Raw genomic sequence first — 25,422 nt, 5'->3', positions numbered from 1 at the left:
GTGTGCAGCGAGGCTCGCTCGCGGACGGCTGAGGTCTGTGTCTGTGCGTGCACGCAGCAGACACGCGCAAGCCGCCGAATGTGAGCGCGTGAGAAAACCGCGACGCGCCCTTGACGCGTGCTGTCACGCCTGTCACTGATCCCCGTCACCAAGGGCGCGATCAGTGCGCATGCGCCCGATCGCCTCACACAGCCAGATCCAGTCGAGTCGATGTTCCACTCCCTCCTGCATCACCGTACTATTCCTCTCTTGAACCGTGTTGCGATAGTATCCCAGATGGCAATATATTGTCACTATCCCCACAACTGCGATTAGACTCGGCGCAGACGCGGGCCCTGACAGCGCTGTCGGACCTCGCCCAAGGTACAGGTCGTCACAGGACCATCAAGGCCCGTCGCGCGAGCGCATGTGTATCTCCTTGCATATGCAGCCTCTATCTCGTTATCTACATTACTGCTCCCACTAGGCCCCAGATGTCCACGCTCTGATAAGTCGCCGGCTAGTCCCTGAGAACTCTGGTGCTTCAAATATCGGCGCTCTGTACGCCGCAAGATGGAGCCAGGTTGTCCTCTCCGCACTCGTGTCCTTCCCTAAGGCGATCTCTGCGCGGAATGTCACAGCCCTTGCGAGCGAAGGCGGTCACTGCTGTCCAGGACGCGGACGTAGTGGAGGTGAACAACCTCAGCAAGGTCCCGGATGCGGATGCGGAGGTCGAGGTAGCAGCGGTCACTCCGGCGAAGAGGGAAGAACCTGTGGTTACTCGTAGGGTGCGTGCATACTCTCCTTTGCTAGTGTCAAACTATCTGACCAAGCATCGTTCATTCAGGAACTGTGGAGTTACTACTGTACGTTGAACTCCGAATGTTCTAGTTCATCTGCAGGTCGCTGAGTATGCTGTTCAGTGTACTACAATGGAGACAACGTGAGTCTGCTATGTCCCTCATCATGATAATCCGATTTTGACTGTACATCAAGGGAGTTGGACCCAACGGTCAGTTGATATTCTAGTACTCACCGAATCCTCAGTATTGACCGTACTTGACCGCCCCAGGTTACTCCATGACACTGTTTCAGAACCTGGCGACTTCCGCTGGTTGGGACCCCTCCCAAGGACCCGGGTCCACTTGCACGACTTCCGAACAATGTGTACTCCCTTGGGGAGGCGGGACGAAGTCTGTCAGCTCCATCGTGCTCATCGCGAATGGTCTCAGCTTCGCGGTACGTATGTACACAGGACTGTATATGTATATTACTGAACTCCGTCAAGATCATGACCCTCATATTCACCACAATCGGCTCAGCTGCAGACTATGGCACGTTCGGACGCTGGCTGCTACTAGTCATTACGGTCATCTGCTGGGCTGCCCAGTTCGCGAGCATGGCCCTGACAAGTAAGCTTACAGTATGTTCTTCTGACGCATACAAGCTCATTACGGGATTGTGTAGCGCCCTCACGCTGGGGCGCGGCCATGGCCATCTACATTATCTCCTTCGTCTCCTACGGCGCCACCCTCGTCTTCTACGCCGCAGCCTTCCCGCGCCTTGCGCGCAACACTCCACATGCACGCCATCTGCGCGAGAAGCTCGAGAACAAGGAGATCTCCCCGGAAGAGTACGAGCTTGAGGAGAGTCTGGAGAAGAACCGAGTCAGCAACATCAGCACGGTGCGTGCCGCTTGGGTGTCGAAGCGCGTATTGACAAGCTGATGAACGATATGTAGTGGCACAGCAATATTGGGTATATCTTTGTGCTGTGTCTGAACCTGTCGATTTTGCTGCCGCTCGTGAATAACCCGTTGGTCGACAACTACACGATGGTCCTGTAAGTGGAGGCGGATACGCTCTCTATGTTTCGATCTCATCTTGATCCAGGACGAACATGTACTGGATCATCCTCGGCATATGGTGGTGTGCGTACCCGCACTGACGCATACATTCCGTGCTAACATTTCGTAGTTATCTTCCAACAGCCCCGACCAGGCCCGCCGTTGCCAAAGGGCGAGCACTACGTGACCGTTGGCTGGAAACAGGTAACCACGGTTGTTCTCCACTGTCTGTGTTTTCGTTGAAACACCCTACAATAGATCTGGATCGCTCTGAGGCAATGGAAGAAATTGCCGTACACCTTCGTGTACCTCTTCGCGTTCTTCCTACTGTCTGACGTAAATCCGCCCATTGATGTTTCAGTCGTTGCGATTGACTCATGACCCTGACCACTCTGTAGGGTCTTAACACCACGGGCACGCTCATCTCCATCTGCCAGAATGACCAGTTCCAGTTCTCTTTCCTCAAGAACACGTACCTCGGCCTTGCGCAGGCTTTCACCTCCACAGCTAGGTACATCAAACACCTATTCAATATCGCACGTACTCATGCTTTTTGGCTCAAACAGCACGATTGGCTTCTGGTGGATTCAGAAGTATTGGAAGATCCCGACCAAGAGGATGGTGAGTCTCGGTTTCCTTCATAATCACCGATTGGTGCTCAACGATATGCTGGACAGTTCGTGTTCACGAACGTCGTCACGATCCTGATCCCATTGTGGGGCATGATCGGCTTGTGGACAATGAAGTTCGGTTTCCATAATACTTGGGAATTCTGGTAAGGAGACAATCTCCTCACGTACTCGACTTACTCAAGCTCCGGCGTAGGGCATACAACGTCGTCTTCGGCCTATTCCAAGCCCCGTACTACGCCTTCTCGCAAACCATGATGGCGGAGCTCGCGCCGCCCGGCTTTGACAACATGGTGCGTCTGCCGTCGCTCGTTCATCAGTGCATGGGCTCACCACTTCCGCCTGGCGTCCATCAGTTCTTCGGGCTGTTTGGCCTGTCAAACCGTGCGTCGTCGATGATCGGGCCGAACGTCATCCAGGCGATCATCAACAACACGCAGAACAACTGGATGGGCTTCCCCTTCCTCTTCGCGCTGTGTACCGCCGCGAGTCTCGTCATCTGGTTCGGTGCGTCTTGCTCACTCAGTATTCCCTCGCTGGGTGTCATGCTGATGGGCGGCATAGGTGTGGACGTGGAGAAGGGCCGCAGGGATGCTGTCGTGTGGGCGGAGCAGAACCGCTCATACGCAGAGACGGGGGTGTATGTCGAGGACGACGCGTCGCTTGACTCGAAGGATTACGGGAAGAAGTCATGACGTTACGTTGTCTTTCTTGGGATCTATATGATCTGGGATGGTAATACTATATAGAGATGCCGTCAGAGCCGATGCACCAGTCGTGGCATGATGTTGGCCATGGTAGGTATGCTAACCCCATGTCTCCCACTTCAGCTGAATATTCTTCACTCTCGAGCTGACCGTACTGCAGACGCCCCTCATGTCATCTGCTGAGGCTTGCGTATATGCATGAATTGTCGTACGGTTTGCGCACTTACGATGCTGCTTGAATGTACTCAGCCCTAGAATGGCATTACGTGATTGATGCAGGATACGTTCGCGGCGCCGGGCGCGCACTAATACTAATACTCATAGTAAGTAGTGCTTCATTCTGATCTATGCACATGCTGATCTGTACTACACTTGCTACATTTCGATGGCTTAGGCAACCGATGCACCGTCGTTTGTACGTCGGCGTGTAACCACAGACAACTTACCAACCACAGCTGGGCGGGGAAGCGAACTCACCGAGCGCCGGAGCCCACTTGTCTTTGAGCGGTTCGATAGTCCCTCCTCACCATGTTCCGCTGAACCCCACCAGGAGGCCCGACAATCCTCGATGACTTTGCCATACGTGATCCCCTTACAGACATAAGGTAGGTTTCGGTCGCCCCTTATGGCAGTTCAGTAGCCATATTGGGAGTGGCTCGAGCCGGTGAGGTGCCTCGGGCAGTGAATGCGTACCTCGACGATGGCTTACAAGGGTCCGCGCGTATGTAAAGAGCTTAGTATGCCAGCGGAGACACCTGTGTCGTGTTAGGCGTGGTCTTGTACGCCGGCAGTGGTATATAAGTGGTGGGCTCGCAGCGTTCACCCCATCAACGTTGTCAACCCCCAGCCTCTTCATTCACAGCTCAGCTCGACTCGAAGCAGTAAAACCACAAGCAGCATGTCTCTTCCCCAGCGTACGATTGGCAAGCACATCGTTTCCGCCATTGGCTATGGCTGCATGGGCATCTCTGCCTTCTACGCAAAGCCTCTCCCGGACGAGGAACGTCTCCAGGTAAGCCGGTTTTTGAATTAGATGGAAGACAAATGTCTGATAGTGTCTTTTAGATCCTAGACGAGGTGTACAAGAGCGGTGTCACGCACTGGGACACTGCAGATGTCTATGCAGACTCCGAAGACCTTCTCAGTAAATGGTATGCTAGCCCGATAATTGTGTCTAGTAGGCATGCACTCATCGCCCGTCTTCCATTACTAGGTTCAAGCGCAGTGGCAAGCGCTCCGAGATTTTCCTTGCCACCAAGTTCGGTCTTGGCTCAGGTGTCCCCGGGAGGACCGTTAACGGCGACCCGGCGTATGTCCGCAAGGCGGCAGAGCGCTCTCTGCACAGGCTCGGCGTAGACTCCGTTGATCTCTACTACCTTCATCGGCACGTACAACCTCCCGTATGTTATATCAGACATGAGCTGATTTATTCCGACCTTCAGTGCCGACCCCAATGTTCCTATCGAGAAGACGGTCGAGGCTATGGCTGAGCTTGTCAAGTAGGCATATTCGTCTGCCTGTCTGGTGCCCTCATCTAACCCATCCTCCGACTTACAGGGAAGGCAAGGTCAAGTACCTCGGACTCTCCGAGATTTCTGAGTCGACCCTCCGTCGCGCGCACGCCGTGCATCCCATCACCGCCATTCAGGTCGAGTACTCGCCCTTCACGCTCGACATCGAGGACCCGAAGTTCGCACTCCTCAAGGCCGCACACGAGCTCGGTGTCGCCGTTGTTGCATACGCCCCGCTGGGACGTGGCTTGATCACTGGCGAATACGTACGTCTGGCGCTACCTCCGATCATAATGATGGTGCTGAGCTAACTCCTCTTACAGACGAAGCCAGAGGACTTCGATGAGAGCGACTACCGCCGTGCGATCCCCCGCTACAGCCACGAGAACTTTCCCCGCATCCTTAAGCTCGCTGCCGGCCTCAAGGCGATCGGCCAGCGGCACAACGCGACGGCTGGCCAAGTCTCCCTCGCCTGGCTCCTGGCACAGGGCCCTGACATACTCCCTATCCCTGGTACCACGAAGATCCACGTACGTACTCTCCGAGTCAACGCGTAAGCGAGCACCGCTCATCGGTGTGACTTTTAGCGTCTGCACGAGAACTTGGGCGCAGCCAGCTTGAAGCTCACCCCCGGGGACATCGCAGAGGTGCGCAAAGTCGCCCAGGATGCGGACGCTGCGAGCGGCGAGCGGTACCCGCCGCACTTGGCGAGGGCGCTCTTCGGTGACACGCCTGCGCTCGAGGGCTGGGTCCCGCAAGCGGCTCCTGAAGCACCGGTGGGGAGCTCGTACGGCAAGGATAACTGGTAAACTGTACTCCGCGCGTGTTTCACGTATTTGATACGCAATGATGAATCGATTGAATTGAACACGAATGGCGAAGTTGTGACTAGACTCGTATTTGTGGCACTGTGAAATGCGATCGTCACGCCTGTTCTCCGCAAAGTGCACACTTCAGATTGAATATTCCTACGCCGCTCCCTCATACTCCGTGGATACGATGAGTAGATACGTCAGCCTGCCAGACTACTAGTAGGTAGTCACACGCGCGCCGCGTAATAACTCCGTTTATCTATCTATGACCTCTTCCTCGAGCCACTTCCACAGCTGAGCAATGACTTCGTCGTTCGACGCGTCCTCGGGTGGATCCTCGCCCGTGCGTGCCCACGGGACAACGGAAAGGATAGCTTGTGTAGTATGTACGATCGTACCTCGCCGTTGTGCTCGAACGCTTCCGCCATGGTGCCAGCCCATAATGATGACAAGCGCAATATTCTACAGAATACTGTTTTGCGAACCATCGCTGCGATTCGGTGATATGAGGTGCTCTGCAGTATGAGGCGGGACCTAGGTAGACTCACTTTCCATAAGGCGTCAACATACTCCGTCGCGTAGCGCCGGAGGTCTCAGTGTTGCCTGTCATGTAACATGGTCTGTGTTCTGACAAGCATCTGATCATGAGACGAGTCTACCTGGGTTGACAGACAGGAGACGATGCCCTCCTCTCCATAGCGCTTCGCGAACCCCCGTGCTAATATGATATTCCCATAAAGTAATGCTGCTGATCGTGAACCATCCCGATGTAACTGTGTGTACAGACTTTTTGCGAGACCCACCATGCTACAGCGAAAAAGGGAGTGCGATTGAGTGAATCGCATGAGTCTGGTATGTCTCACTGGAAGGATGGTCCTCTGACCTAAAGACTGCGCAAGCGGTCCGTGCCACTTGCCATGATAGCTTCTTCATGGGGTGTATAAATGCTTCTCTGATACAATTGCAATAACCTTTCGCTGCTTCGTTCTATGATGTTACATTGCGTGACGTCCATGCTGCCTGTTCCTCGTGCCCAGATGTAATGCGAATGAATTAGACGGTCACTGCAATAGTCTAATGCGCATACAATCATCAGCTGACACTCCTTGTGACATTGGAGCGCGACAGTTTACTCACGTTGGCGTCGGTGTTGATAGGGACAGCCCTGTTGGGGGGCGAATGCGACACCGCAGCAGAGCTTCGAGCAATCGAACCCAAGTCGATGTCTGTGAGAATTCTCATGAGCACGACCTTCGCAGAACCTTCAATAGAGTTTGCGTTACTTACCGTTGCTGTGGGCTGCCTTCTTCCTCAGTGCGAGGGCTTGCTGGAGCTCGTCATCAGTGAGCTGGCTGGTGCGACGCCCAGTGATGGGGCGCGGCTGCGTCTCGGTCTGAACTTTGCCTGCCCCAGACGTGAGCCTACCGCCTACACATACAGTTCAAAGAGATGTACTCACGTCCCTCGTCGGCCAGTTCGGCCTCTTCATCGTATGAAGCAGCCTCCTCGAGGTACTGCTCGCCCAAGAGGTTGCCCCAGTTGTGACCGCCCGCGCCACCCTTCGGCAGCCTGGTGTCCATACCGTTCTTGGACACGGAGCGGTCCTTGACGAGGGCGTGAGGGTGTACGGCGCGCTCGGTGCGGGTCATGGTGGTTGCTTGGACGGTAAATAAAAATATGAGTGGGTGTATGCAGGTTGGGGAGAGGCGGGACACGCAGGGCGGGTTCTTATATGGACTAGGCGAGCGCTGTGGCGCACTCGGAGCTGGGGGCTGGGAGTGCGCTCGCGTGACCGATGGGGACAGGACCCGCTGAATTGCGTCTGCAAGTGGACTCGGTTGTCCTCGGTCTGTTCCAGCCGCTTCGAGCCGCTTCCTGAGCCTCCCCAACTCGAACAGTCTGGTGCGCCCCGCAGCTGTCGCATCCCTTCGTCGTCGCCATGGCCGCGTCGCTATGGTCGTGCTCTTTCTAGGCCTGCGCGTACGCCGCATTGGGAATGTGGCGGGTGGCGGGTAGGAGCGCCTCCGAGTCGGCGGGCGGCGGATGGCGGCGTGGCGAGGCGGGTCGCGAAGAAATGACCAAACGATGACATTTACCGTCGATGACCTATGCGGGGAACCGTGCGAATCCGTCCCACCGGCCCGCTGTGGCCTCTGCAACGCGGTCTCGTGATCGTGGACAAGTGGGCCGCACTGTGGCTTCACCGCGTCTGGAGTCAAACAACGCGTCGCAGCAACTCACCTTTTCACCATTGTGACCTTCCTTGGCTGTTGCGGCAGGAGCTACTCCAGCCTCTATAATTGCCTAGTTTACCGCACTTATCAGCTTGGACATCGAGTTGGTAAGTCTGCCCTTGGTTGTAGCTTGGCCAGCCATAAATCCAGTTTCTTGGAGCGATCTGGCTGACATCCGAACTATCCAGGTCTGGGAACTCTGTCATCTTCACAATGTCTGAACTGTCTTACGTGGACGCCGAAGAAATCGCCGAAGCCTGCAAGTCAGCAGACTACTTCGACGGCTCTTCATCCAATTCCCGGAACCAACCCCTACACGAGTGTCATTACATTGACAATGCCGTGGGGCGACGCCCAGAAAACTTGCCCGCAGAGCTTCTAGTGGAGGCCATGACCTACATCGTAGACGGGGACACGGACGCCTCCTGGTGGCAGTCAATCTCCCTCGTTTCCCGGTACTGGCACGGAGTTGCGCGCGAGGCTGCCGTTCTGTGGTCTAGCCCGTGGGCATCTTACAATCCCAAGCTTTTCCGCGCAGCAATCGAAAGATCACGCACCTTCCCGCTTGACGTCAACATCGCCGGCCCATTCTCTTGGTGTCTCGCAGCGTTGGACGCTGTCCGGCCGCACGCCGACCGCGTTTGGCGCCTTGCCTTCGGTCCCGGCCCCGAGCAGTCTGAGAACATCCCCCTTCCAGACATAATCGACATGTCGTATCTTGATTTTGAAGTGCCCAACTTGACAGACCTCCACCTCGACCTGCAGCACTTCGCGGAGCAGACACCGTTCGTGATCACCCACTCGCGCTACCCCCGCCTCCGCGACCTCACCCTGGAAGCCGCGACGACGCCGTGCGACAAGGAGGCCTATGCGGCGCTCACGAACCTGACGCTCTTGGATCAGCACCACATCGAGGGATTTGAGCAGACGCTGGAGGATTTCGCCGCCATGCTCCGCGCTTGCACTCACCTGCAATACCTGCACATCGAGGAATCTGGCCCGGACGGCCGGAACGACCATGAACTGATGATGCGCCCAACCGATCCCCGGACGACTGTCCGCCTCTCTCGCCTCCGCGTACTGGGCCTCCGGGATGAGGACAAGAATACGGCCCTCATCTTGAAGCACATCACCTTCCCCCGGAGGACCTGTATCTATATCACGATGATTCACGAGGAACACCTACCGTCGGGGAACATGCAGGGTTTCTGCGTCACGCCGAGCGTTGAGAAGGTCCTCTCCAAGGTGGAGGTCATTCGCGTCGTCACATGGCCCTCGTTCCGCATCCGCATCGAGCTGCAACCGAGCATAGACAAGAAATTCGAATGGGACTCGTGCGAGCAGCGATCGTGCATCGGCCTCGATCTCGAGGGCCCATCGGCCGACGGCGAGCTGGACATCTGCTGGAGCGTTATGGCGTTGACGACGAATCCGCAGAAGCTCGCTGCCGCGCCGCTGAAGTGCCTGATTATCCAGGGCAGATACTGGGACACCCATTGGCGGCGCTTCTTGATGGCGTTCCCTTCCCTCGAGGAGATCCGCATCGAGGACTACGAACGCCTGCATCGCGAGTTCTACGAGGCCCTGACAGTCAGGGACCCCCGCACGGATCAAATCGCCTGTCCGAACCTCCAGGTCTTCGTGGTCACCGGGCGGTGGAACGTGGACCTCGTCCACGACGTGATGGCGTGTTTCGGCATACGCAAGGCGTACGTCCCCATGCTGAAGAAGTTGGTCTTTGAGACGGACGAGCGGGACATTGGTTTGCCATTGGGCCCGAACAGGTTCATCTATCTGCGCGCGATGCGACGCGTGGCGGAGGTCGTCGAGGTGTGGACGGGGATGGTCCCGGAGCTCGGGAGGCGAGACATGGTGCGTGTGCATGAGCTGACCGACGAGGAGTGGGACCGTGCCTTGCTGTTCGGTACGAAGTGGTGGGAACCTCCCTTCTAGTATGAGTATGACCTTCAATATTTGATTCTCCGTGGAACAGGGTTTAGACTGTATTGTTGTATGACATACTGAGAATGGATAGCACACAGTTATACCTAGCATTGAATTTCTGCATAACAAGGGACAGCAACGATAGCAATATACGACGATATCCAGACTCACAAATCCGTCCATGCCAAGTTCAAGCGTCCTTCAGTAGCCAAAGTTACCCGCATCAAATCCCCGCTGGCAAGCCCCAAATACCTTGCTGCCGCACTCCCGCGACCAGCACCTCTACGTTCCCGAGAAGTGTGCCCAGTAGTTCCTTCTTTTCCTGTGTCGTCTTGGCATAGGTTGCCTTCCGATGCGTGGCGCGCTGTAGAACTGCAGCCGAGGATGTCGCTCGTCCCTGCGCAGGCGGCATTGTCGCCGGCGTACCGAGCACGTCGAGTTCACTCCGCGCTCGGCGATGTTTGCTCAGCGGCACGGGGGTCTTGGGAACTTCGGTCGACGAGGACGCAGAGGGCATTGAAATCGCCCCCGGTTGTACCGACTCTGCCCGTTTGTGTGAGGGAGCAGTGACCTTTGCACGCGGTGTCGCGGCGGGCTGCAACAGAGGATCGGAATTATCGTCCGTCTCAGATGCCTCGGACGACAGGATGTCTTCCAAACCCCGTAGCTTCGATTGAATCCGCATCGGTGTCGCAGACCTCGGTGTGCCAACTCCGAGCCCGGCTATCTGTGCTTTCTTGGGACTTTGTGGGGTATATTCTACTTCCTTCTTGAGCATCATGAGGTTTCGCTGTTGTGGACGTTGGCTCGGCGGTGTCACGAGACGGCTGGCAGGTGGGAAGGGAACGCGCGGGGCCGGGGTAGGCGACTCGTTTTCCAAAGGATAGTACGCCGACGGCTTCGGTGTGTTCTGCACGGAGGGGAGGGACGTTGCCGCGGTGGAGGCAGAAGAGGCAGCGGAGAAAATCGAGGAGCCGGAAGGATCCCTGGAGCCTAGGCTAGACATGGATGGCCCAGAGCGGTGTGGTGTCCTAAGTTGAGCGGCGGGGGATGTCGGTGAGTTGGGGACGCTGCTCAGAGGCGTTTCGACTTCCGCCTGCGGTAGGCCGTCGGCATTTGTCATCGTGAAGCCGCTGGTCTCGTCCAGTAGATAGAAGTATAGGAACTCCATACACTTCATCCTGCTTCAGAAGGTCGGCATGAGCCACAGAAGTCAAAGCAGTCACGACCAGCTGGCCGCGTCATATGACTGACCTGATCTCCCTCGATGAGCCTGTCCGCTTCAGTAATTTGACCATAACCTGTAAGCCACCCAACTCCTCGAAGACACGAATGGCTTGCGAAGAATCCACAAGAATGCAGAGAACGGTGTCCATTGTGACGCATGTGAGGTGCATGAATGGATTTGCACCAGATGAGGCGCTGCTGTCGCCGCTGGCATTCGATGCCGAGGATGGTGTTCGGCCACTGTCTTTTGTGGATATACGTGGCACATATCGCGAAGTAAGAAGTACGTCGAGTATGGTCTGCCAGTCGTCCGTCAGACATGTCGCGGAGTCGGAGGGTGTGACGCACCCCCATAGCATAGTGTCTCCCCAGGAATCGTTTACTACCTTTGTGCGTGAGGGCTACACCCTGGATGATTGAGAGTGCTTGCACAAGCTGTCCGGAAATAGTCGACATCTCGCGCTTGTGGTCATCTTAATGAATTTAAGTGTAAGCTTTGAACAGCTGGTGGACGCCATCTACGTACGATAGTCGGAAGAGGACCTATCTGTGGCAGCGACCTCTTCTAGGCGTTTCTGCGCACACGCCATCCATTGCAGAATGCGCGAGGGGACTGCGCCACACTCACTCAGGACATCTGTTGCAGCGTCAAGCTGTGGCACGCACCGTTGCATTCGAACGTATCCTGCAATCTGGTGAACACGAACAACCTCTCCGCGGACTCTTGATCGGTATGTGGGTGAGAGCACAGCTCTGCCATAAAGCGCTCTAGCTCAGAGAGCACTTCGCCCACGCGTGTAGAGGATGATCGCGTGGACACCAGCTGCAGGCAACCGTTCTCAGCACGACCACGCACGACCGTTCTAGTCACTCACCTCGTCCAGCGCATCCTGGAGCACGTCTTTCATCGCTTGCTCGTCATCCATGGTCGCGATACGCAGCAGAGAGTCATGGGCCTTGTCTTTGTAGAATGCAGCGGAGGCACGCCCTTTGCCGCACAATGCTGCAGCTGCGCGTTTGTGGCAGTTCGAGATGGTATCGCTTACGTAACACACGCGTCGCGTCTCCTGCAACTGCCATCCCGTGACCGATCGCTGCGAGACGGGCCACGGCGGACGCGCGAGTCCGGCACGCGTGGGTCGCGGAGCTCCGCCGTAGTACATGCGTGCGATGTACTCTCCCATCGTCACTCAGCTTAGCACCGGTAGGCTAGTCTTGCTTTCCCTTCAACCACCACCATGTCTCCCATCAGGACGGTACGTCGACCTACCGGCATGCGGAGTCGTAGACATTCAGCTCATGCGTCGGTCGTCGGTCCTGTAGCAATGGACCCGCTTGATTCGCTTCGTAGCGGCAGAGACAGGGAATGTCCACCTCGGTGAGCCTGTGGACCCCAAGCTAGACGGTACGTCCCCTCGCGCTCTATCGCTTCCTTTTGCTGAATGCTGACCGCCGCGATACAGTCGGTATGGCATTCCAGCTTCGGCAACCCATCAGGGCGTACGAGATACTTGGTTCTGTCACGGACCTTGGCTCGCAGGTCACCGAGAATGTGCTGACCGTCAAGGAGCTGCTCGCCCCTCTCGCCCGTCACGAAGTGGGCGGCATCGTGCGTTGCTTGGGTCTGAACTACGCGGACCACGCGGTGAGTACCACCGCCGCCAATCACCGCTTGTATCTCAACCAACGACAAATACTCTTTGTAGGCGGAGGCGAACTTGCAGAAGCCCTCGTAAGTTCCCCATTGTTGGGATACGTTCTGATATCCTTACAAAGCGTAGGGTACCCGTGATCTTTTACAAGCCTCCGACTACTCTCATCGGGCCGAGCTCGCTTGTGACCATCCCGCGCTTCGCGCAACCAGTTGAGGAGCACATTCCTGACTACGAGGTTGAGCTTGTCATTGTAATTGGCAAGGCGGCGAAAGACGTGCCGGAGTCCGAGGCCCTCGACTATGTCTTAGGTTACACTGGTGCGAACGATGTGCGTATCCAGGAATAGGAAGCGGGTACTCTATTGACACGATGCAAAACTAGGTTTCGTTCCGCAAGCTCCAGATGACTGCTGGCGGTGGTCAATGGGGTTTCTCGAAGAGCTTCGGTGAGAGTATCGTGACCTGCGGTTATGTCGCAGTATTGACAATGTCCGTAGATAACACCAACCCTGTCGGCCCGTGCATTGTTGCGGCTCACGCCATCCCTGACCCTCAGGACCTTCCCCTCAAGACGGTCGTCAATGGGCAGACTCTCCAGAATGGCAGCACCTCGTACGTATTGCTCGATCTTCTGCCCTGCACCCACGCTCATACTATCGCTTTCTCAGCGCCCAGATTTTCAGCGTCAAACAAACCATTGCCTACATGTCCAAGGGCACCACACTGCTCCCTGGCTCCCTCATTCTCACCGGAACACCCGCAGGTGTTGGCTTCGTCAAGAAGCCACCTCTCTATCTCAAGGGTGGCGATTACATGACGACCTATGTCGGCGGCGGTGTTGGTACGCTCGCTAACATGGTCGTCGAGGAGGCTGCGCTGGGCAAGGCGAAGCTCTAAGGACCGTTTTTGTAGTATCAATATATGTTGTGCATTATACATTGTGTTCCTCTGGTGTCTTATGCCATATTCGAGCGTCGCCGTCCAGAATGCGTCGGGGCGGGGCTTAGGCGGAGCGCCGGGCGCGAGAACGCGTCGGGGTACGCGTCAATGTTACAAGTCACGCCCCACGCGTCGGGCTCCCACGTGCACCTCTTTACCTTTACCCGCCATGGCCTCCCGGGGACGAGAGCACGACGCGAGCTCTCCTGCCGCAGAGACACCCGCGCCCCAGCCCCCGCCAAAAATGTCGACGGCCAAGAAGGCGTTCTTCGACGCGGGCACGCGCGAGTACAAGTACTCGCAAGAGATCTCGCAGATGATGTTCGTCTTCGGCGAGGTGCAGGACCCGAACCCGGAGACTGTCAATTTGGTCGAGGATATCATCCGGAGCCAGATTATTGAGCTTGTGAGTGTGTCCGTTGAGGGAACTGGTGGCTTGTCGCCGACAATGCAGTAGATCGTACAGGCGCGCGCGCTGGCTACGCGCCGGGGTGCACGATACTTGTCCGCGGAAGACCTCATCTTTCTTATTCGCCACGATCGAGCGAAGGTCAATCGACTGAGAACATATTTATCCTGGAAAGACGTTCGGAAGCACGCAAAGGACTCCGGAGGGGATGGTGGTGGCGGTGTTGAGGTCGAGAACCTTGAGGACGGTGCAGACGGTACGTCGTTATATCTGCGAGTGTCACTACAATAGATCTGACATCACGGCCTCCGTAGACAAACTCACAGCCAAGGCTCAGAAGATCACCATCAAGCTGCCCTGGGAGATTATGACAATATACTCAGACGTTATACAGACCGACGACGAAGAGGACGAGGACGACATTGAGGCACACGAGGCCTCTGTCCAGCGTCTCAAAGAGGCGGACGACGCTACGCGACAGATGACACGAGAAGAGTACCAGCATTACTCCGACTGCCGACAAGCCTCCTTCACCTACCGCAAGGCGAAGCGCTTCCGCGAGTTCCTCAACCTCCCAGTATCACTCGACCTCAAGCAGAATGATGACACCGTCGATATCGTCGGTTTCCTCGCCTTCGAAATGGTGCGCTCTCTGACGATCGCCGGTTTGGAAGTCAAGAAGTCGCTAGAGGAGTCGTACCTGCGCGAGGTCGTGCACACCGCCTCGCCCGTACTGGGCAAGCGGAAGGCCGGCGGGGGGCTTGGTGGGGACTCGAAGCGGATGCGCAGGGAGGACTCTCCGGACAGGGACAACGAATCGCCACTTCCGACGTGTTCGCTATTCCTTCCACCTCCCGAAGCGCGAACAGCGTTACGGCCGGAACATATCCAGGATGCCTTCGGCAGGATGCAGACTGACTGGGCGCACCGCCGCTCAGCTGGTATGCGCAACTGGAGGGGTGGCCTTGTTCGGACTACTGTCAGCCTCATCTAGTATACATCACTGTCTTCCACTGTCGTCGCTCTGCTATCGCTATCGTTATTGAGTACCCATTCCGTATGTATTGCGTATATCCCAAGGTCCGTTTGTATTCTCGCACCGCTGTATATCTAGCCATACATAATGTACAACGCAACTTTTGGTTTTGATGCCTGCTTGTCCTATCCATTCAGCCCGACCCGCTCGAGATCATGGGCCTGTCTCTTCAACTTGCAGCTAGAAGAGCAGCGACGCTGCGACATCTAGGTTGCCACCTGCCGCATCCAGTGTCTGTATGGCCTGTTCCATGGATGCACCGAGGCCCATCAGGGTGTCGATCGCTGCTTGCGAGTGCCCGCTCTGGGCTGCCGCAGGAGACTGACCACGTCCCGCACCTGCGCTCGCCGGCGCAGGTACGACCCCAATTGTCTGACCTGTACCGGGAAAGTGCGTCGCCTCTGAAGAACCCGAGCCCGAGCCCGACGCCTGAGGCGCGACGCCCGCGGACGTGGACGTCCCCTCGTCGGTGGGGAGACCCGCGTTCATGAAGCGCGCCTTCTCGGGGAGCTCGTGCTCCGCGAGGAAGCGCACCTCGCGACCCTGGATGCGCAGGCAGTCCTTCTGGAGGTCGATGCATGCCTGGTGCGCCTTGAGCATGTCGAGCCCGAAGAGCAGGTCGACGTCGCGGCCCTCCATGACCGTGAAGGAGCAGGGAAGGTACAGATCGGCGAGTTTGAGCTGCGCGCTGTGTATTCGGCCGAGAATTTGGGCTGTGCCGACGCCGCGGGCAACGCCGGCGAAGCGACGGTCGAGCAATCGCATGAGACTGCAAAGTGGAGTTAGTGCCACTGTAAACCAGTCGCCTTTGTGGCCAGTACTTACCCGCACGCTTCTGCGCATTCCGGACTCACTGTGGGGTAGGGTTAGTAACGGGTAAAATAAGACATTGTTAATCTGACGTACTGATGGTAGACTGAGCACCGCTGTCTACGAAGGCCTTTACAGCGTGTCCATTGACCTCAATAGGAATGCTACTTCCTGTTAGCCACTTGCCACACCAAGTAGGAATGCACACATACTAAAGCATCGTCACGCGCCCAAAGACCTCGGGCGAGTACTCAAGCGCATGCTCAAGGTTCTCCATAACCGCTTGCTGATGGATAGCCTCCTCTATCCGGCGCTGAGCCTCGATGTCGAAGGGGTTCGCCTCCATCGCAGCGAGCTCGCGCTCAGCCTCCACGTGCCGGGAGCGCGTTTGCCGCAGGAGCTCAGCGAATCGGTGGGGGTCCGTCTGTGCAGCGTGAGCGAGTTCCGGGTTTGTCTGTAGAATTTCAGTCAGTGAAGGAACATTTCATGAACATCATGAATGCAAACGTACTTGTTGTATCTGTGACATGAGCGCAGGGTCACCCAAGAGTTGTAGCCGCATCATTTCAGCGTCCTGCTCTATTGTCCTGAGGAGAAATGCATCACGAGAGGATCGAAACAGTCATTAGACTGGTTACGAACCTTCCTGCGACATTGACCTTTCTCCGAAGGAGCAACATCGCGCTGTCTCCAACACCGAGTTGTGCCATTGTCGCTTTGGGATTGCTCAGCTCACGACCTTCGTAAGAGATACTCTGTTCCTGTACCGGGATATCGGACTAGCGAGTGGCGAACACCAAGTCAATATCCGCGGAACAGATATCAATGAAAGACAGAGTGGCTTGTAAGATCGACTAAGCCGGACCGAGACAAGCGTTAGCAACTCACCTCAGCCTCGAGCAGGGCCATGACGTTCTCCAGTTCCATGTTCGGGTCGATCTCGACCACGAACGACTGTCCGAGGTCCGTTACGAAGGTGAGCTCCATGCTCAGAGTTGACTGGTCGAGAGTTCGGGAGGAGGGAGCTTCTGTAGAAAACAAGCAGTGGTGTCACTGTGTGGCGGTAGGACGGTGTGGCACAAAGGTGGGTGCAAAGGTGAGAGGCTCGGGCGAGGCTATTTAGATCGCCGAGGCTTCCGGAAACTCAATCTCGGTTCGAGCCTTCGAGGTCGGGCGGAATTGACGTAGCGCGTGGTTGGGAGAAGGGATACTCTCCCAGTCGCAATACCATCTCTTATATACTCCTCTGCAGGGCTTGCGCGTACATGGACGCGTAACTTACCACTCGACGCGCAGCCTGCGTCGCGCTTCTGGCCGCGGTTGACAAATGCTATACGCGGAACATGCGAGAAGGCACTAGGGCACCAGTTACACAAGCAGACTACGTAAGTACAAGTGGACTGGGTGTGCAGATCATTGTCCACACGTTCATATTATACACACATCGGAGGTATCTCGAGCACTGAACAGGGCACACCAGAGGATGCTATCGTACACCCCGCTTCCCCGTGAGATGACTCCGAGCAAACGAAGAGCTGTGCATACCACTGTCAGGACAGTTCACAAGACAATCTTGGATAAACTCACAGCCGTGAACCGTTTCCCCGTATGTTTGATGCCAATGCACTCTCGAGTGCGGACGCCGACAGACTCGCATCTTTGTATGTTGGTCGTGAACCTCAATAACAGCTCAGAGGGGATGATACATACCACTCAGGTCGCTGAAGCTCGAAGCCTCACTTCCTTGCGAGCTCACCCTGCCACCGTTCACGGGAGCTCCCACGTCCATCCGCCAGCCCAGTCCTCCACTAGTTCGGGGTGGTGTCCGGCCCACGTACGTCTGTCCCACAGCCCGGTTCGGCGATATTGCAGGTGGGCTATGCGACTGCCCCGGTGGGCTCAGGTGTCTTGGAATGGGCGATGCCACGCGAGGCGACGAAGACGTGGGCGAGAGTGACTCCTCGTGTCTCTGCGAGTATGGCACCCGCGCGTCCGCATATGAATACCGCCGTGCATGAGTCTCTGCGCGGGGTGGAGACGAGGGGATGGACGGTATAGATCCGTGCGGCGAGCCACGCGAGCTGAGACTCGACAAGCTCTGCTGACTCCGCGACGCGCGGTGCGGCGCACTCGAGAGCGACGCCATGGAAGACGAGAGCGGACGTGTGCGCCCACGATCCGCAACCTGCTTGCCCTTGTCTCTGTCCCTCGGCGCAGCGGGCGAGGACACCAGCCCAAGCGCGTCCGTCGTCATCATCAGCTGCAGTTTCTCTAGCTTGCGCTCGAGCTCCTTCGCCTCCGCCTCACGCTCGTCTTCCTCCTCCCTCTTAGCCGCCTCGTCCTCGTCGCTCCCGTCGCTCCCCTCGTCGTCCCCCATCTCGTCCGCCTCCGCTTCCAACGCAGCGTGCGATGATGTCGGCGAGAGCGGGCGGTGCGGGCTCCCGCGGCTCCTTCGCGGGCCCTGGAGCGTGAGCGTCGAGGACGACGACACCTTCTTCGAGGCGCGCACCTGCACACCGCCGCTCCCCGACGCCAGCGCATTCCCATTTCCGTTCCCATTCGTGGTGGCCTGCCCGACGAGGGACAGTCGCTGGCTCGTGACCCGATTGAGCGATCCGCGCCGTGCGCGCAGGCTACCGAGCGAGCTGAGGCGTGCGCGCACGCCGAGGGGGCGGGAGGCGTTCCCAGAGGTGGAGAGCCTGCGGGAGGCGACTTCGGGGAGGCGCGGGAAGTATTCGTTGCCTTGTGGCGGCTGTTGGGCGGCGGGGGAGAAGGGGACGGTGGGTGTGGAGACGGTGCGGATGCCTTGCAGCCCGCGGAGGCCCTCTTCGAAGCGCGTGCGAGTGCGGTGGATGAGGTACGGGATGGGCACCTCGAGGTGCGCAGCGAGACCTTCCCCTGAGCGTGTGCATAGTGATGAGATGCGTGCTATGCCCGGGAGCGTGCGGACTGGACGTACAGTCTGTGGTCGCGCCCTTGGTCGCGCTGGACTTGTCGACGACCTCCCAGAGCATGTGCTCCTTCTCTGGAGTCCATTCTACCTAGACTTTCGTGTGTGTGATCAGTGTTTGTGCACAAAAAAGACGCGTTGCGGTGGACGCACCCGAGGAGGGTCGGGTGGCGGGTCCTCGGGACGGTTGTATGGGAGGCGTACGATGACGCGCACAGGCTGGTTAGTAGCCATGATAGAGAATGTGCGGGAGGCTGAACAGGTCTATATCAGTGACAAGACATCGAGTTGACTGGATCGTCAAACGCAGAGTCAGAGTGGGAGTGCCGCAAGAACCTGAGATGGGATGAGGCCGGAACGGCAGTGAACCACCATGTAATACGTTATGATTATCAATCAGTACGCGATTCTAAGCACCATTTACCACATTGTATGCCATGTCCAGAAGGCTGGTAATGCAACTTAGTACGATTTAATGATCTTTGTCAGTACTTTGATAAGTCAATCAGTACGGCATACCGATCACGTTATGATTTGAGGGCTCGATCACACTGGTGACTGATCTTGTCCGAGTCGTCTATGCCGGAGTGCGTACGTGCACGGTCTCGTACAAAATCAGCTCACCCACAGCATCACCCGAATGCACTTCTATGACCATTGAATCCACACCCATTGTCATCATCATAACTACCGCGGCAGAGTATCTCTGCGTGAATCTTGAATAGCACCCTACTTACCAGCACCCGTCTACACCTCACCAGGAGGACACACCCAACTAGTCGAGCATGTCCCGGACACCTTCCCCGCACTTCCCCACCCTTGAAGCACTCATAGAGCACCTCTCCGCCGACCCAGAGCGCGAGGAGCTCGCAGCAGAACTAGGCGGTGCGCGCGCGCGTCCTCCCTCCTCCCGGCCCGTGCCCTCACACCGTGACGCCGCGTGCAGCTCTCCAGTCGATCTACGGCGACGACGCGGTCCGGCCTTGGGGTCGCGACTCCGACAGTACTAGCGATGGCGACGGGCAAGAGAGGAGGAGGGTGAATGGCGGAGAGCGCGGGACGATACGGTACGAGGTTGCCGTCACGTATGTACCATTCACTGCAGTGCTTTTCTTGATACTTACCTGCGGTACAAAGCATCTCATCCTCCCTCGACCCCTCGACCACCCACCCACTCACCCTGATCGTCTCGCTCCCGCCCTCCTACCCCATCTCTTCTCCGCCGCAGCTACAGCTCCTCTCGCGGTACGTCGGACCATATGGCGTCGACGCGGCGCTCTTCGGCGCCGTCCTCCGGACGTACATCTCGCGCGACGGCGTGGAGTGGGCACCCGGTGGCGTGTGTGTATTCGATGGTGTGGAGTGGGTCCGGGAGACGTGTGCGCGGTGGCTCGAGGAGCGGATGAGCGAGCGGAGGGCGGGCGAGATTCTGAGGGAGGACGAGCGCGCGGATGGAAGAGATGAACCAGAGGAGGCGGAAGGGAGGGTGAAGGCGGTGGAGGAGAGGGTGAAGAGCGCGGAGCAGCTTGAGGCGGAGGCGAGGATGCCGGAGGGCGTCGAGTTTGTGGTTGCGGAGCCGATTGTGGACAGGAAGAGTGTATTCATTGGGCGCGCATGTCAAATCACGCATCCGTCCCAGGTGAGTGCGAGGAAGGGCTGGTTCGTGCGCAGGGTACTGACGCACAGCGTAGGTTTCGACGATCCTCGCACACCTGATGTCGGATCGGAAGATCGCTCGAGCAGCGCATCCAATCATTAATGCCTGGCGATGTCGGGTAGTAGCAAACTTACACCAAGGTGAGAGAGAGATATTGCTACTCGGGCAGGTCATGGCTCTGAGCATGAGGATGTAGATAACGATGATGACGGAGAGACTGCTGCGGGAGGCCGGCTAGCCCATCTACTGCAAATTCTGGTAAGCCGTCACGGTCATTGTGCATGACGAGGCGCATCTGCTTACGACCCGAGCAGGATGTCGAGAATGTCCTGGTCGTGGTGACCCGATATTTTGGCGGAATCCACTTGGGTCCAGACCGGTTCAAGCACATCAACCAAGCAGCGCGTAACGCGCTCGAACTGGGTGGATTCCTGGATGCGCCGGCGACAGACAGTCTCAGTGGAAGGAAAAAAGGGAGAGGTGCGCACAAGTAGTACAATACTCGTTCGCCTTCACGGTGCTATGCAATGCTTTGACATTGCTATATGTGCGGCGCCACCTAGACAACATGCATCACATACAGTGGACCTTGTCTAAGAATGTTTGCGTAGATTATTATGAGAGGTGATGTATGACCTAGAGCTTCATACGAGGTAAGTAGAAAGGAACGGAAGTTCACGGCGTCGACCCTCTTCTTCCTTGCATATCCGATCTACACAGGCGTGGGAAACGCGTCGTTCACCAAGGCTCGTTATATTGGGAGGCTACGGAGGTTGGTGCCCACGGATGAAGATGTGGGACAAGACAAGTCGGGGACAAGTCCGAGCCTAGGGTTAGGGATGAGGTCATATGCCCTGCGCGCGGCCAGGCGTGGCCCGTTCGACGTCGTCCTCGCCGGACAGCGTTCCCCCTCCCACACCCGCCATGGCCACCCCCCGACTGGCCTTTGCCGCCCTCAGACTATCCGCCACCTCCCCACCCAACGCCAGACTCGTCGCCAAGACGGCCATCGCCTACAGGATGGCTAGCACGTCCGCAGCGAGCGTGAGTCCAGCTTATGTACCATCGCGGCGACGCTGAGGCATCATCGTGCAACAGTTCGCCCTGAAGGATGCCTCGCTCATCCACAACCACGGCTACATCGACGGAAAGTGGGTCGACGCCCACGATGGCGCAGTCATCAAAGTAACGAGTACGTACCACTACTCTGCCGTCTCTACACCACGCATAACGCGCCTTGAAGACCCTGCGACGGAGGAAGAACTGGGCACAGTCCCCGAGATGGGCCTCGCTGAGACGAAGCAGGCCATCGCCGCCGCGTCGCGCGCATTCAAGTCGTGGGGCAAGACAACTGCAAAGGTATAATCTGACCCTCATGTATGTGGCGCAGATGACGCTGACGTACTTCATGTCCTCAAGCAACGACACGATATTCTCATGAAGTTCTACGCGCTGATGCAGGAGAACACGGAGGACCTCGCCCGTATCATCGTACGCTCGTGCTACGGCCTGCTACTTCGTCTGGCAACTGACAACTAGCGTAGACTTTGGAGAACGGGAAGCCCCTTGCGGAGGCAAAGGTTGGCTAGATGCGGTTGCCTGTGCGCGCATATACTCACCCCTTTGTCACAGGGCGAGCATGCATACTCCTCGTCCTTCATTGAGGTTCGTCTCACTGAATGCATAGCTGAACGGTAGCATTGACGCATCTCTGTAGTGGTTCGGTAATGCGCTGCATCTTGGATGGTGGACTCATACTGAGGTACGATGATAACAGCTGAGGAAGCAATCCGCACATACGGAGGTGCGTCATACCACACATTAGCCAGCATACAGTGACCGAACACAGCCTGACTACGCGTACTTCAGAGGTAGTCCCATCAGCGTTCCCGCACATCCGCAACGTCGTCATCAAGCAACCCATCGGTGCGCGTTCTCGTCACATTGAGACATGCATCTCACAAACCTGTTCCTCACAGGTGTCGTGTAAGCATGCCCCAGGCTGCACAGGACAGTAGTCAATGAACCCCCCTATATTTCTGTATAGGTCCATCCTCACACCATGGAACTTCCCCTCCGCCATGATCACCCGCAAGCTCGGCGCCGCCCTCGCAGCCGGGTGCACCACCGTGATCAAGCCCCCGCCGGAGACGCCCTTCTCCGCTTTGGCCCTTACTGAGGTGCGTCCCACCCAGCCACCCTCCTCAACTGAGTGAACGCCGACATGAGCATGTGTAGCTCGCGACGCGCGCAGGCGTCCCGCCAGGCGTGATCAACGTCGTGACGACGCAAGCGAACGTCGCGGACGTTGGGCGCGAGATGTGTGAGAACGATGCGGTCCGGAAGGTCACGTTCACCGGGAGCACGCCCGTGGCGAAGATGCTGTACGGCATGGCCGCGAAGGGCATGAAGAAGTGCGTGGTCCCTGCGCTGATGGGTGTTGCGGGCGGCTGACTGGAGTGTATGGGGACTTGAAGGATGTCGATCGAGGCGGGCGGGAACGCGCCGTTCATCGTGTTTGACGATGCGGATATCCCGGCGGCCGTCGAGGGTCAGTGACATGTCGGGTCTCCTCGAGCGGTCAATCACTGAGGCCTGAGGCATCGTGTCTAGGTGCTATTGCGTGCAAGTTCCGCGGGACCGGCCAGACCTGCGTGTGCGCGAACCGGATATACGTGCAGGACTCTGTGTATGCGGACTTCGCCTCGCGGCTCGCCGAGAAGGTCGCCGCATTCAGGGTCGGGAACGGACTCGAGGACGGGACGTACGTCTCCCTGCTCACCTCCCCAACTCACGTTCACACTCGCACTGACCCCGCAGCACGCACGGGCCCCTGATCCACGAAAAGGCCATCGAGAAGGTGCAGCGCCACGTCGATGACGCGCTCGCGCAGGGCGCGCAGCTGCTCATGGGCGGGACGCGGCTGCCGGGCAAGGGCGCGTTCTTCCAGCCGACGCTGCTCGCGGACGTGCCGCCGGACGCGCTCGTGAACAGCGAGGAGACGTTCGGGCCGCTCGCGGCGCTCACGCGCTTCGCGACGGAGGACGAGGTGCTCCGCTGGGCGAACGACTCTGCGGTCGGGCTCGCGGGGTACTTCTACTCGCGCGACGTCGGGCGCGTGTGGCGCGTCGCGGAGGCGTTGGAGGTCGGCATGGTGGGCACGAATACGGGCTTGATTAGTCAGGCTGTTATTCCGTTTGGAGGGGTGAAGGAGAGCGGGCTCGGTGAGTCGGGCTTTTGGGGTTCGTGTGGGTAATGGATGTGTGGATGGCTGACTGTGGGATGGTTCATAGGGCGGGAGGGCGCACACGGCATCGAGGAGTACATGAATGTCAAGTTTGTCGCGTTTGGCGGCCTGTGATTCAATGACGGGGACACACGCGCGCTGAGGTTGGTGGCCTTGTGAGTCTGACTCTGGATATGGAACAGTGTTGTATACATAGCTCTCGTATCACATTTTGCTCTACATGTTTGTGCCGCTTGCCGCGGAGGATGAGCAGGGCTAGGTGAGTGGATGGTACGCCGCGGTGGAAAGCCTGGCCATCTCTAGCCAATCTCTGGTCATGACATACAATGTCCGGACACATGTGGCGATTCTGGTCTTCCGGAGTCGTTGCATAGCCTTAGGGCGGGGCCGCGCTCCGGGAATAGAAGGCTTGTCGGAACCTTATGGGTGAATGGGTGGTACAGTACGGGAAGTGCAATCTCGTCCACAGAGTGGATCGGACGAGCTGCGGAACTCTAGGAGCGTTGGCAGCGTGAATGGGTTTTGCTTCTCCGAAGTGACCGTGACATGGCTGTACTAGCGACTACGATGCATGTTCCAGGACTTTTGAAGAACTGTATGTAGGCGTGGACGGCCTCGTACTATGATACTGCGTTTGCATCCACCTCGTGGATTGTTCCACCGTAAACAATAATGATCACCTATGGCAGTTCAAGTACGTTCTTCCATGGTAGCGGCTAGCCTGAGCGGACATACTTTCCGAAGCCGTGTTCCGGTGCCACTGGACTGCCCGTCTGAGCAGGTTGGCTTCGAAGTGTGGCCCAGCGGGCCACTCGTATACGGTGCTCACTGGGACCCAAGTGAGGTAGATGGTCTCGCAGCCTGAGATTGTCCCTATACTGTCCCATGTGGCACGGGAGAATCCACTCGAAGTCGCACACAAAAGCTGATAGCGTAGGGTTCAAACATATCAACTCGGTCACTGGCAAGCGAAGCGCGGAAACTGCTTATCTGCGCTAGGTTACCGATGAGGGGGGAAAGGTTGAAGAGTCAACTGAATAGCCATGATCATTGGGAGGACAGCCTGCCCTGTGGACTCAGAAGAAGGCTTTGGAGTGAGCTGGGTTGGGCGAGTAGTCTCTGAGACCTTACACTAGGCACCCGCAGTAAGGACACTGACATGACTCAGTAGGAAAATTTGCATGTGGTCACTGAAGAACTTGGATGAGGGGGACGTACTGGTGTTTACAGACGTTGCAGACATGACCACGAGTGGTGCAAGCGTCGACTGCTGTACCCACTCACGGTCGAACTCCAACGATCGGATCGGTTAAACGGACGCAGGGAACTGAGGCACAGTTACAGAATTTGACCCGTCAACCTGTTGCTCGGTAGTCGGTAAAGTGTCTAGCCGTAATCGTTGGGCGCGAAGGCTACTAGTCAATCCCGAGCATTGCCGCCTCGGAAGGGGGAGGGGGATTGCTGTTGTGGGTGTCTGGAGAGGTCCAAAGGACCGGGTGATATGCCACATAATGCCAGCTATGATCCGTACGCTGCGCCGCTCAGTCTGGCTCAGCCTGGCTGTCCAGGTTCGCTGCGTCCGGAGTGATTCCATGCCAAACCCGCCTGACTCCGCCTATGTGCATGTCGAAGGGGCAGGGCCCAACGACATGGCCTTAGCTGTCATCGAGATGAAGAGTCGTTGCGCAGCAGTACTTCCGAGTGATGCTCCGTATATGAACTTTGTTTCAAGGGGCAATTTGGCACATAGTCATCTGAGGAGCTGGCACTGTAGCACAGGGACTACGTCAATCGGTGGCTAGCTGTTGTCGCACTGAGCAGCATGTCCCAA

General features: G+C 57.3%; 12 protein-coding genes across 12 annotated transcripts; 7 read left to right on the top strand and 5 right to left on the bottom strand.

Annotated features, from left to right (window-relative positions):
* Nucleotides 1-191: 191 nt before the first annotated feature.
* On the top strand, nt 192-3,442 carry C8Q71DRAFT_771894 (MFS general substrate transporter). Its single transcript, XM_047924371.1, has 18 exons — nt 192-767; nt 827-845; nt 903-922; nt 976-991; nt 1,052-1,218; nt 1,268-1,391; nt 1,447-1,664; nt 1,721-1,821; nt 1,872-1,909; nt 1,956-2,029; nt 2,084-2,161; nt 2,224-2,336; nt 2,392-2,446; nt 2,503-2,600; nt 2,651-2,747; nt 2,811-2,961; nt 3,019-3,251; nt 3,307-3,442. Exons 1-17 carry the CDS (start codon nt 612-614, stop codon nt 3,147-3,149), a joined length of 1,656 nt encoding a protein of 551 aa, XP_047776360.1. The 5' UTR covers nt 192-611; the 3' UTR covers nt 3,150-3,251; nt 3,307-3,442.
* Nucleotides 3,443-4,059: 617 nt separating this feature from the next.
* On the top strand, nt 4,060-5,481 carry C8Q71DRAFT_798003 (NADP-dependent oxidoreductase domain-containing protein; the record flags this gene model as incomplete). Its single annotated transcript, XM_047925787.1, has 7 exons — nt 4,060-4,173; nt 4,227-4,312; nt 4,375-4,545; nt 4,604-4,660; nt 4,719-4,938; nt 4,996-5,202; nt 5,260-5,481. The coding sequence occupies 7 exons, from the start codon at nt 4,060-4,062 to the stop codon at nt 5,479-5,481; spliced, it is 1,077 nt and encodes a 358-aa protein (XP_047776359.1).
* Nucleotides 5,482-6,537: 1,056 nt separating this feature from the next.
* On the bottom strand, nt 6,538-7,133 carry C8Q71DRAFT_859918 (uncharacterized protein; the record flags this gene model as incomplete). Its single annotated transcript, XM_047927724.1, has 4 exons — nt 6,538-6,558; nt 6,622-6,710; nt 6,772-6,888; nt 6,944-7,133. The coding sequence occupies 4 exons, from the start codon at nt 7,131-7,133 to the stop codon at nt 6,538-6,540; spliced, it is 417 nt and encodes a 138-aa protein (XP_047776358.1).
* Nucleotides 7,134-7,720: 587 nt separating this feature from the next.
* Nucleotides 7,721-9,747, top strand: C8Q71DRAFT_168036 (uncharacterized protein). The gene is made up of 3 exons (XM_047916731.1): nt 7,721-7,825; nt 7,907-9,327; nt 9,557-9,747. The coding sequence occupies exons 2-3, from the start codon at nt 7,932-7,934 to the stop codon at nt 9,607-9,609; spliced, it is 1,449 nt and encodes a 482-aa protein (XP_047776357.1). The 5' UTR covers nt 7,721-7,825; nt 7,907-7,931; the 3' UTR covers nt 9,610-9,747.
* A 138-nt stretch (nt 9,748-9,885) lies between these two features.
* Nucleotides 9,886-11,815, bottom strand: C8Q71DRAFT_859916 (CDC14-domain-containing protein; the record flags this gene model as incomplete). The annotated part of the gene is made up of 6 exons (XM_047927723.1): nt 9,886-10,843; nt 10,917-11,188; nt 11,238-11,362; nt 11,416-11,502; nt 11,556-11,712; nt 11,765-11,815. 6 exons carry the CDS (start codon nt 11,813-11,815, stop codon nt 9,886-9,888), a joined length of 1,650 nt encoding a protein of 549 aa, XP_047776356.1.
* Nucleotides 11,816-11,999: 184 nt separating this feature from the next.
* C8Q71DRAFT_771874 (fumarylacetoacetate hydrolase) lies at nt 12,000-13,528 on the top strand. The gene is made up of 8 exons (XM_047924370.1): nt 12,000-12,145; nt 12,213-12,294; nt 12,353-12,534; nt 12,596-12,621; nt 12,671-12,872; nt 12,926-12,989; nt 13,041-13,155; nt 13,212-13,528. Exons 1-8 carry the CDS (start codon nt 12,128-12,130, stop codon nt 13,438-13,440), a joined length of 918 nt encoding a protein of 305 aa, XP_047776355.1. The 5' UTR covers nt 12,000-12,127; the 3' UTR covers nt 13,441-13,528.
* Nucleotides 13,529-13,726: 198 nt separating this feature from the next.
* On the top strand, nt 13,727-14,885 carry C8Q71DRAFT_798001 (TFIID-18kDa-domain-containing protein; the record flags this gene model as incomplete). Its single annotated transcript, XM_047925786.1, has 3 exons — nt 13,727-13,888; nt 13,940-14,147; nt 14,206-14,885. The coding sequence occupies 3 exons, from the start codon at nt 13,727-13,729 to the stop codon at nt 14,883-14,885; spliced, it is 1,050 nt and encodes a 349-aa protein (XP_047776354.1).
* Nucleotides 14,886-14,990: 105 nt separating this feature from the next.
* C8Q71DRAFT_167902 (uncharacterized protein) lies at nt 14,991-16,097 on the bottom strand. Its single transcript, XM_047916728.1, has 3 exons — nt 15,834-16,097; nt 15,753-15,780; nt 14,991-15,696 (listed from the first exon to the last, which is right to left on the bottom strand). Exons 2-3 carry the CDS (start codon nt 15,768-15,770, stop codon nt 15,097-15,099), a joined length of 618 nt encoding a protein of 205 aa, XP_047776353.1. The 5' UTR covers nt 15,771-15,780; nt 15,834-16,097; the 3' UTR covers nt 14,991-15,096.
* C8Q71DRAFT_167919 (uncharacterized protein) lies at nt 15,860-17,002 on the bottom strand. Its single transcript, XM_047916729.1, has 4 exons — nt 16,626-17,002; nt 16,380-16,516; nt 16,249-16,324; nt 15,860-16,191 (listed from the first exon to the last, which is right to left on the bottom strand). The coding sequence occupies exons 1-4, from the start codon at nt 16,722-16,724 to the stop codon at nt 15,949-15,951; spliced, it is 555 nt and encodes a 184-aa protein (XP_047776352.1). The 5' UTR covers nt 16,725-17,002; the 3' UTR covers nt 15,860-15,948.
* Nucleotides 17,003-17,052: 50 nt separating this feature from the next.
* On the bottom strand, nt 17,053-19,115 carry C8Q71DRAFT_167947 (uncharacterized protein). The gene is made up of 5 exons (XM_047916730.1): nt 18,841-19,115; nt 18,697-18,778; nt 17,448-18,635; nt 17,325-17,394; nt 17,053-17,272 (listed from the first exon to the last, which is right to left on the bottom strand). The coding sequence occupies exons 1-5, from the start codon at nt 18,919-18,921 to the stop codon at nt 17,224-17,226; spliced, it is 1,470 nt and encodes a 489-aa protein (XP_047776351.1). The 5' UTR covers nt 18,922-19,115; the 3' UTR covers nt 17,053-17,223.
* A 72-nt stretch (nt 19,116-19,187) lies between these two features.
* On the top strand, nt 19,188-21,071 carry C8Q71DRAFT_771857 (UPF0029-domain-containing protein). Its single transcript, XM_047924369.1, has 7 exons — nt 19,188-19,382; nt 19,449-19,572; nt 19,634-19,772; nt 19,825-20,326; nt 20,379-20,484; nt 20,541-20,602; nt 20,659-21,071. The coding sequence occupies exons 2-7, from the start codon at nt 19,473-19,475 to the stop codon at nt 20,836-20,838; spliced, it is 1,089 nt and encodes a 362-aa protein (XP_047776350.1). The 5' UTR covers nt 19,188-19,382; nt 19,449-19,472; the 3' UTR covers nt 20,839-21,071.
* A 54-nt stretch (nt 21,072-21,125) lies between these two features.
* C8Q71DRAFT_838617 (succinic semialdehyde dehydrogenase) lies at nt 21,126-23,705 on the top strand (the record flags this gene model as incomplete). Its single annotated transcript, XM_047926487.1, has 16 exons — nt 21,126-21,388; nt 21,443-21,536; nt 21,588-21,703; nt 21,764-21,835; nt 21,889-21,924; nt 21,977-22,009; nt 22,062-22,068; nt 22,122-22,148; nt 22,214-22,270; nt 22,324-22,330; nt 22,392-22,524; nt 22,583-22,758; nt 22,822-22,895; nt 22,958-23,108; nt 23,165-23,568; nt 23,638-23,705. Exons 1-16 carry the CDS (start codon nt 21,194-21,196, stop codon nt 23,703-23,705), a joined length of 1,650 nt encoding a protein of 549 aa, XP_047776349.1. The 5' UTR covers nt 21,126-21,193.
* Between the last annotated feature and the right edge of the window lie 1,717 nt (nt 23,706-25,422).

Source organism: Rhodofomes roseus (genome assembly GCF_022264815.1).
Source record: "Rhodofomes roseus strain CIRM-BRFM 1785 chromosome Unknown C8Q71scaffold_17, whole genome shotgun sequence".
Taxonomy (NCBI): domain Eukaryota; kingdom Fungi; phylum Basidiomycota; class Agaricomycetes; order Polyporales; family Fomitopsidaceae; genus Rhodofomes; species Rhodofomes roseus.
The sequence above is the reverse complement of the archived record's forward strand: the minus strand, read 5'-3'. Positions and strand labels throughout refer to the sequence as shown.

What these genes read in the sequence shown, in the direction of transcription:
- C8Q71DRAFT_168036 (XM_047916731.1), top strand. Translation starts at nt 7,932, where the DNA reads ATGTCTGAACTGTCTTACGTGGACGCCGAAGAAATCGCCGAAGCCTGC. An exon ending in AGTCAGGGACCCCCGCACGG is followed by an intron (nt 9,328 to 9,556) that starts ATCAAATCGCCT and finishes CGAGGTGTGGAC; the next exon opens with GGGGATGGTCCCGGAGCTCG.
- C8Q71DRAFT_771857 (XM_047924369.1), top strand. Translation starts at nt 19,473, where the DNA reads ATGTCCCGGACACCTTCCCCGCACTTCCCCACCCTTGAAGCACTCATA. An exon ending in AAATCACGCATCCGTCCCAG is followed by an intron (nt 20,327 to 20,378) that starts GTGAGTGCGAGG and finishes CGCACAGCGTAG; the next exon opens with GTTTCGACGATCCTCGCACA. An exon ending in AGTAGCAAACTTACACCAAG is followed by an intron (nt 20,485 to 20,540) that starts GTGAGAGAGAGA and finishes ATGAGGATGTAG; the next exon opens with ATAACGATGATGACGGAGAG.
- C8Q71DRAFT_771894 (XM_047924371.1), top strand. Translation starts at nt 612, where the DNA reads ATGTCACAGCCCTTGCGAGCGAAGGCGGTCACTGCTGTCCAGGACGCG. An exon ending in CGCGAGCATGGCCCTGACAA is followed by an intron (nt 1,392 to 1,446) that starts GTAAGCTTACAG and finishes GGGATTGTGTAG; the next exon opens with CGCCCTCACGCTGGGGCGCG. An exon ending in CGTTCTTCCTACTGTCTGAC is followed by an intron (nt 2,162 to 2,223) that starts GTAAATCCGCCC and finishes ACCACTCTGTAG; the next exon opens with GGTCTTAACACCACGGGCAC.
- C8Q71DRAFT_167947 (XM_047916730.1), bottom strand. Translation starts at nt 18,921, where the DNA reads ATGGCTACTAACCAGCCTGTGCGCGTCATCGTACGCCTCCCATACAAC. An exon ending in CAAGGGCGCGACCACAGACT is followed by an intron (nt 18,636 to 18,696) that starts GTACGTCCAGTC and finishes GCACACGCTCAG; the next exon opens with GGGAAGGTCTCGCTGCGCAC. An exon ending in GAGCTTCAGCGACCTGAGTG is followed by an intron (nt 17,395 to 17,447) that starts GTATGTATCATC and finishes CAACATACAAAG; the next exon opens with ATGCGAGTCTGTCGGCGTCC.
- C8Q71DRAFT_771874 (XM_047924370.1), top strand. An exon ending in GTTACACTGGTGCGAACGAT is followed by an intron (nt 12,873 to 12,925) that starts GTGCGTATCCAG and finishes ATGCAAAACTAG; the next exon opens with GTTTCGTTCCGCAAGCTCCA. An exon ending in GGGTTTCTCGAAGAGCTTCG is followed by an intron (nt 12,990 to 13,040) that starts GTGAGAGTATCG and finishes CAATGTCCGTAG; the next exon opens with ATAACACCAACCCTGTCGGC.
- C8Q71DRAFT_167919 (XM_047916729.1), bottom strand. Translation starts at nt 16,724, where the DNA reads ATGGAGCTCACCTTCGTAACGGACCTCGGACAGTCGTTCGTGGTCGAG. An exon ending in TGGCCCTGCTCGAGGCTGAG is followed by an intron (nt 16,517 to 16,625) that starts GTGAGTTGCTAA and finishes GCCACTCGCTAG; the next exon opens with TCCGATATCCCGGTACAGGA. An exon ending in AAGGTCAATGTCGCAGGAAG is followed by an intron (nt 16,325 to 16,379) that starts GTTCGTAACCAG and finishes ATTTCTCCTCAG; the next exon opens with GACAATAGAGCAGGACGCTG.